The sequence below is a fragment of the Guillardia theta genome (genome assembly GCF_000315625.1).
Source record: "Guillardia theta CCMP2712 unplaced genomic scaffold GUITHscaffold_250, whole genome shotgun sequence".
Lineage (NCBI taxonomy): Eukaryota > Cryptophyceae > Pyrenomonadales > Geminigeraceae > Guillardia > Guillardia theta.
In genome coordinates, this window is record NW_005434426.1 from 1 (window position 1) to 7,814 (window position 7,814).

The window sequence follows — 7,814 nt, forward strand, 5'->3', positions numbered from 1 at the left end:
ACGCAGTCAGCAGCCATCGGGTCACGTCGCTTTCTGCAGCCATGGCGAGCTCAGGGTAGAGGACGGGAAGATCCGATCGCCCATGACTGACGAGCATGTCGCCTCCAGGAAGGAGTTTCTCTGCAGCGGCTCCTTCTCCGGAGCACTCGGGCACGTTCCTGTTGCCTCGCCCTCCTCCTCCTGACCGCCTTCTCGCAGCATGTGGAGCGTTGGAGAGGACGGAGAGATCGCGCTGGAGTCTTGTGCTGCCTCGGAGAGAATAACAGCATGAGCGCTACTAAAGTAAAAGTCATCGCACAACTTGCGGAAGCTTCAGCTGGCGGCAGGGAAACTTGCGGGCCGGGGCCGGGAGCCCTCGAGCTCGGTCAGGCTCGGCTGAGCCTCGGGGCCTCGGCTGGCGGCCGACTCGGCCTAAGAGTCAGTCCCGGATCGGAGTCCGACGGCGACTGATCGACCGGACCGGGGGCTCCGACTCTTTTCCCGAGTCACTGGGCCCGGCCCACTCGCCAGTCCGCGCTCCGTGGTACCGTGCTGCGGCTGCCGGGGCCAACTCAGACAGGCCCTCCACGAGCACTGAGACGGCCTCAAGGCCCAACCGGGCACCGGGCCCGGCCGGGCCCCGGCCATCCGGCCACCGTGACCGGCGTCAGTCTGAGGATTCCCCGGGATCCCCATGAGCGGGGATATCCACATCCCCGCTCATGACCATTCTTCTCTTACAAGCAGCACTGCAAGCAGCCAGCCCGTACAAGCGCTCTGGCTCAAGACCGAAACTTGCCTCCTCCTCCTCCTCCTCCTCCTCCTCCTCCTCCTCCTTCATCTTGTCATCTTCTTGATCTACTAGTTGGCTCAACACCTCTCGCTTCTCCCCGTCCCGTAACTCGCCTTCGTTCCTTTCTCTTCTTTCACACGTATCAGACTTCGATTCCCCGTCTCCTCCTCTTGTGAAAACAGATCAACTTTCATCGTTCAAGCTTCCCGTGCGTTACGATGGCAGGAGGACTGGAGGGGATGAAGGCGAAGGCTCTCATCGTCGGAGGGCTGGCGGGCACTGCTGCAGCTGCCTTTTACGTCACGGTGATCTTGCCAAGTCAGTACAAGAACACACCCATGTGAGTTGAGCCTGACAGTGAAAGAGTCATGCATGCTTGCTCTTGTACTGATGTCTACCAGGCCCTCGGATGTGTACAAGGAGGGCAGACCGTCGTCCTCCAAGAGCATGTGGAAGAACATGGCGCCGAGAGCAAAGAAGCTTGATACCGACGAGGACGACTGAGCGAGCACGTCATGGTTGGCTTTACATTCATTAAAGAATCTTTGAGGAGCAGCACGCGCCATGTCGGCGCATGGCGTCGTGGGCCTCATATTCTACATCTGTTCTTCCCGTCGTGACGAGTGATGTACACGAGCGTGAAGGACATGGCGGCGAGGAGGGGGAGGTGCACATAGCGTCCGTAGAACTCCCGCAGATTGTTGACCCACTCGCTGCGCTGCTTGCCCGTTCTCAACCACTTGTGGAGCTGGTACCTGCCGCAGGCCTCAGCAGAACTCTCAACGAGCACAAGGGCCGACCTGGTCTGCTCCACCCCGTCTTTGATGTCTGCCGTACAGCAGGACTCGAAGATAATCTCATCGACATTCTGGAAGAGAAATATCAGAAGGAGCAGGAGCAGGGGCAGGGGCAGGGGCAGGGGCAGGGGCAGGAGCAGGAGCAGCAGGAGCAGGAGCATTAGGGAAAGGAGGAGGCATCAGGTTCAGACGCAGCAGCTGGGCTGCTCTCGGCCTCACCTGCACGAACATGATGGCGACTGTGGATCTGATGACAAGGTCGACGGAGACCGAGGTCAAGATCCAGCAGACCCCCGCCACGAGGATCCCCGACCAGGTAAACACCTCGGTCAGGACGGCGAAGATAAACACTAAGACCCGGATGAACCAGTGGGTCCGAACAGTGTCCACAGCCTCGTCGACCCAACACACTGGGCTGAGGAGGGAGATATTGGCTGCCTTCATCATGCTGGGCACGTTGTTGAGCATCAGAGTCATGAAGACCATGATGGCGGAGAACTGAAGGTCCATGGGGATGTGGCAGATGTTGGCCTCGTCCAGCGGCGGGAGCGAGCTCCACAGCTCGTACGCGAAGGCGATCTGGATGAGAACGGACGCGATGACCATGAGGCCGCAGTTGAGGAAGGCGTGTCCGATGGAGTCGCGCAAGGCCATGTGGATGAAGGCTCCTGCTCAACGCGTCAACGCCGCCTCCTCCCCTCGTCAAGAGGACTCGGACCGTAGGCGTTTTCAGCGCAGTTGACCCAGTTCTCCTCCAGGTCGTCGGGGGTGTTGTCGTCGGCTGCCTCAAGTCGTCAGCAGCAGTCGCAGTTGCTGGTCTTTCGCTCACGTTTCGTCGGTTTCTGACCGTTGGGACCGTCGGAGTTCATGATGGGGAACAGCTGCAGGCACGTCAGCCCCTCCCTCGCCTCCGGTTGACGCGCTCACAGAGTCTCCTGGGGACAGCAGCGCTCCTGGGTATCCTGCATGCGAACCAAAGTCAGGGGAGGCGCGCAATGTTGACTCGCTGCTTACGGTCATGCTGTGACATGTTCGAGTCGGCAACATGTGCTGAGAGGTCGGAGCTTGACGCATGGAACTCTGACATGATGGGAGGGATCTCTTTGCGGACGATCTCGTGCAAGGTTTCCATGTCCACGCTGCTGGTTCTCCAACCTGCTCACAAGCTCCGTCAGCGTCTCTCTGCTTGGCAGGAGAAGTTACCGTTGTAGAAGGCGTGCGGCAGCGGCTTCATCCCCTGAGAGCAGTGAGCAGGGGCATTGTGCAAGGCAGGGGAGGACTACAGCGTACCTTCATCACCCGACTTGACCGTCGCTGGTCGGACTGAGGAGAAGGGTTGGTGTTGGGCTCCCGCTGAGTGAAGCTCTCCTCTGAGTTCACCGACCCGGGCAGGTCGTCACCGCAGCTGTTGGAGGAGATGAACTTGTCGAGGTCGGGGAACTGAAACATGATCCTGCTCTTGATGTCATTCAGCTCGCGCAGAATCCCAACGATGTCCTCCATGTCCAGAGGACGTCTCTCCTGCCCTGTGCGGCTCGACCTCCCCCGCTTCCTCCCCTTGGCCGCCTCCTGCAACTTGAGGTCGTTATCCAGCGAGTCTTCAGTCATGCTCAACATCTCGGGTTGCACGGATCTTGTTCGTTTCAGCATTTCGGGCGCAGGAGCATGATGGGAGGATGTGCTGGCCTTCTTGCCCACGATCGCTTCTTCCATCCTGTCATTGACAAGCAAATCAGCTCCAACCCCTGAGAAGGATCGACACGTCCCCTTCGAACCAATCTCTGTCATTACTCATCTCCTCCTTGGTCTCCCCTCAATCACCCTTCTCTATCCCCACACTCCTCCACTGGTGATTTTCTCTGTGGTTGGACCTTACTCTGATTTCTGGTTTCACTTCCTTCTCTCTCCTGTGTTTCGGAATCCTCGTATCAAAAGGCCGAATCCACAGTTCAGCATGACCGCAGCAATCACGATGCTTCTATCACATCAGCCTGCAACCTTGCCTGCCTACTCCTCTCTTGCACTCACTTTGAGAGGAGCTGCTGTCCTCGTCAGCTCCTCTCCTCCTCTCCACCTCCCTCCCCCTGTCATCGCTCGCTCCGCTGCATTCCCGTTCATGTACCTCCACCTCCTAATCTCCCGGCCAGCCCCTGGTCTCTCAGTCCCCTGGACTACCCTACCCCATCTCCCGGCCTATCCCACCCTAGAATCATGACAGCTACGATTACAGTACCCCCATCGACACCACTGGATCCTCTTCTACCACCCGGTCATTCAGCCAACGGCCCTATCATATCCATGTCTACAAAGCAGTCACTCTCTGACGCACCCCACCCCACCCTACCCCACCCTCCCCTACCCTACTCTACCCCTTCACTTGTATCCGGAAGTAGGGGGCGTCCTATCCCTGACCAGCGGCTTGCATTCCTTCTACCAGACCACCGGTGCCTTCTCTGTTACCGACGAGGGTAGGGGTGCTGAATGACTGTACCGTGATTAGCCTCACGGGTGGGGTCCCAAAGAGACGGGTAGGGTTTGTTGGCGGTTGAGCGGAGAAGGTGACTATGGGGGGTGGGTCCTCTAAGTTGAGGGTCCCCCTTCACCTGGTACTACCGGCGGCCCATGGATGATAAAATGAACCTGGTATCCAAACTTTTGAAGGTCAGGGGGTGGGGGGAGGGGGGGTAGTCTATCAACTTAGGGTGGGGTTAGTTCCGGTCAAGGTGGTACCTACCCGACCCTTTAAGGGACTTGGCATGTATCCCAGGGGGGTACTGGGATACGTTTCATGCCCCACCGCCAGGCTTCGGACCTACGCGTTGAAAGCCTTTTTAAGACCAAGGGTAGGGGTATTTTCGCCTATTTCGTTGCCCCGTTGACCATCCATGACTCCTGAGGCTCCATAGGCTAGTAGAGAAATTCTGGGTCAACAGATATACCACCCCCTTGAGTCATGTGGGTGCAGCAGGGGACCCCCCGGAAAATCATTTATATTCACTAAAAAATTGAAAAATCTTTTGGTGCCCTAAAATGATTTTAGTCGCCATCACTCTGATGAGAGAAACTTCACCCTCTTGCCGGACCCCCACCCATTCATTCCAGGCCCCGGGTACCCCTCTATCGTCTACTTTCAGCCAGTTCTAAGGTGGGGTCCACTGGCGACCCGGTTTCAACTTGACTTTACTACAAGTCACATGTAAAAAGGCTTTTACGTTTAAAACGAGTAGTAAAGGAGCAACACCCCACCCCCTGTGGCCGGCCTCGAGCTGGTTGGTGATCTGGTTGCGAGGGCCAACTCTGTCCTCCGGGTGGGGTGGGGTACTGACCTGATCATTCCAATACCCGTGATGTATTGGTAAATCATAGGGGTAGTCTCTGAGCAAGCTATAGCCTGAGGGGGTCCGTGAGCCAGGGGGGATCGGATCTAATCCGAGGCTCGTGACTTCAGCGTCAGCAGGCTCAGCCCACCACTATGCAAGAATCCTGATGACGACTTTATAGAAAACGTCCAGGTGGAGGGGGTCACGTACGCTCCGAGCCTCGCAACTTCACCGTCACTGAGCCTGGACTCTTGTAAAGGCCTTCTACCGGCGTGACGTGACGTCGCTAATCGGCTAAACCGACCTCTTCAGGGCCCGGCCCGGCCCGGCCCTGGGCCGCCGGGCAGCCCCCTTGACTCCCGATCAGCGCGCCGGGCCCCGCCGCCGCGCGGCGGCTACCAGTAGGCGGCGGCCCGTGACGGTGGCCGCCCCCGGGCGCTGAGCGCGCTGACTCCCGGAGTCCGGGCGGCCTTGAAGGCCGAAGTCCGGCCCCCCCGGGCCCCGGGACCGTGACGGGTCCGAGTCACTGCTAGTGACTGAGTTCGAGGCGGCCGCTTACACTGAGACACTGCAGACTCAGAATCTGGGAACTTGGTTCTTCCGGGCGAAGCCTTCAACGGACGGTCAAGTTTGACCCGCGCACTCACTGCCGGCTCTCTCAACGGTCATCATGGCAGCAACGGCGGGGGTGAGGGACTCGAGGAAGACTGAGGTTCGAAGGAAGGAGGAGGGAGAGGGAGGGAAGGGGAAGGGGGAGGGGGAGAGGGAGAGGGAGGCAACCCAGACTGTAGATGTCGATGGGAGAGTCAGGGAGCTGCTGGAGAGTCGGAGCGAGCATGGCGACATAGACGAGCTGCTGCGAGACGCATCGAGCATGGTGACGTCTCTCGGGGACGTTGACCCTCATGCTGTTGAGGAGCTCATCAGGGACCTCGTCAACGCTCAGAACCCGCTCGGAGCATGCATCAGGAAGAGGGTAGAAGAAGCCTCAGGCAAGATGGAGGGAGGGCGGCATGGTGAGGGCAGGGAGGAGGAGGCAGTCCGATGGGAGCAGGTGGAGCGGTGGTGGAGCATGCATGGAGAAGGCAGGCTGCGTGCTCTGATACGGGAAGAGCTTCAGTGTTACACAGAGACGCACAAGAAGCTCGAGAAGCGGCTCAAGGAAGCGAGCTCTCTGCTGAGGAGGGTAGCGAGCGTCAGCAACAAAGTTTTGCTGGCAAGCAGCCAGCGCAGGGCGAGCAACGAGCCCAAGGAAGGAAGCTTGCTGAACGTGAGCGAGCATGGCACAGACAGGAAGCTGTCAAGGCAAGAGGCGGGCCAAGGCCATATCAACAGCACAAGGCCTGCTGGTACTCCGTGGGTACAGGTTTATGGGAGGAGGAGCTTGAGGACAGAGACGGAGAGCGAGAGGAGGAGCGTCAAGGCAAGTTCCTTCTGTTGCTGCTCTTGACTAGCATGAGGGGTGGGTGACGGTCCTTCTGCTCCCCCAGGCTCCAACGAGCTTCCGCCTGCCTTTCGAGATCAGCCTGGAGGATATCGGGGAGGACAGCGACTGGAAGTTGGAGGAGGGAAGGGATTTCACTCCTGCGAGGGATCGGATTCAAGGAAGGAAGAGCAAGAGACGAGTCAAGTCAGCAGATCCTTCCGCTGCTCGCAGACGAGGTTACCTCCTGCCTCCTCCCGCTCCCCTGCTCTCCCCATCCCTGTGTTTGCTCCTCCATGTTTCTTCCTCTTCTTCCTGCCGTTACCTACTCCTCTCCTCTCCTCTCCTCTCCTCTCCTCTTCTCTCCTCTCCTCTCCTCTCCTCTCCTCTCCTCACGTCTGAGGAGCATTCTCCAGCCTTCGTCCTCCCTCCCCTCTTGTTCTCACTTGCTGTTCTTGCTAGACGCTGCTAGGGCAGCGGAGGCACGATGGGGCTCGGGGCGGGAGACAGGAGGGCCTCTGAGTCAGAGCCTGACGTCCCTCGACTCGTTCCGGTCAGCGTTTGAGAAGGAGCTGCAGAGGAGGATGGAGGAGGTGAGACTGCTGGTGGCGCTGGGAGAGGAGGGAGGGGGCTGATGGGATGAGCAGAGGGAGCTGCCCAAGGACGAGGTAGAGAGAAGGAGGGGGAAGACGTCGATCAGCATGAGGAAGAAATTGAATTTTGATGAGGCGATGGGACAGGGGAGACCCTCTGGTAGAGTCTGATGAAGAGATTCGAAGCTCTTGCTGTGTGAGGAAGAGGAGAAGAGGGGAAAGGAGGAGAGGACAGGGGTAGCAGGAGAGGACAAGGGGTAGTAGGAGGAGAGGGACGGTGACTGTGGGAGGGGGAAGGAGAAGGCTGAGGGGAGAATTGTGGGAGGAGGAGAGAGGTATTAGTTTTCCTCATCACAGACAGAGAGAAAATTCAGAAGATCAAGCAGAGTTAAGAGACGGACGACGCCAATGCTTGCATCTGCGAGGAGATCAAGGAAAAGACAAGAGAGTGTTGCGAGGAGAGGACAGGGAAGAGAAGAGGAGAAGAGATGAAGCGGAGAGGAGGAAGAGGCAGAAGCGGATGAGAAGAAGTGGCGAAGAGGTAGAGGAGGAGGAGAAGGAGAAGGAGAAGGAGGAGGACGAGGAGAACGACGAGGACGAGGACGCTGCGGAGAAGGTTGGGGACGAGCGTGAAGAACCTCCAAGAGCTGTTGGTTTAAGGTTGAGATTCGCTGCTTGACAGCTTCGCTGGTCAGCGGAAGTTTGCTTGCTGGACTCATGGCAGGCTGTGAAGGCGTGAGATGGGGAGAACAAGGAGGAAGAGGAAGAGGAAGAGGAAAGGGACGCGAACGGGGCAGGGGGAAGGGAACGGGATGGGGGAAGGGATGGGGAGGGAGGGGAGGGAGGGGAATGGAAAAGGGGAGGTAAGGTGAGGGGAGGGAGGGAGGGGAGGGAGGAGGGAGGTACCGA

The 7,814-nt window shown here is 58.6% G+C and overlaps 3 protein-coding genes across 3 annotated transcripts; 2 read left to right on the plus strand and 1 right to left on the minus strand.

Annotated features, from left to right (window-relative positions):
• Positions 1–990: 990 nt before the first annotated feature.
• Positions 991–1,276, plus strand: GUITHDRAFT_121732 (hypothetical protein; the record flags this gene model as incomplete). Its single annotated transcript, XM_005819003.1, has 2 exons — positions 991–1,112; positions 1,174–1,276. 2 exons carry the CDS (start codon positions 991–993, stop codon positions 1,274–1,276), a joined length of 225 nt encoding a protein of 74 aa, XP_005819060.1.
• Positions 1,277–1,361: 85 nt separating this feature from the next.
• GUITHDRAFT_148854 (hypothetical protein) lies at positions 1,362–3,357 on the minus strand (the record flags this gene model as incomplete). Its single annotated transcript, XM_005819004.1, has 9 exons — positions 1,362–1,527; positions 1,573–1,640; positions 1,789–2,237; positions 2,288–2,350; positions 2,399–2,450; positions 2,497–2,531; positions 2,584–2,724; positions 2,773–2,806; positions 2,860–3,357. The coding sequence occupies 9 exons, from the start codon at positions 3,355–3,357 to the stop codon at positions 1,362–1,364; spliced, it is 1,506 nt and encodes a 501-aa protein (XP_005819061.1).
• A 2,202-nt stretch (positions 3,358–5,559) lies between these two features.
• On the plus strand, positions 5,560–6,947 carry GUITHDRAFT_148855 (hypothetical protein; the record flags this gene model as incomplete). The annotated part of the gene is made up of 3 exons (XM_005819005.1): positions 5,560–6,255; positions 6,380–6,551; positions 6,775–6,947. 3 exons carry the CDS (start codon positions 5,560–5,562, stop codon positions 6,945–6,947), a joined length of 1,041 nt encoding a protein of 346 aa, XP_005819062.1.
• Positions 6,948–7,814: the final 867 nt, after the last annotated feature.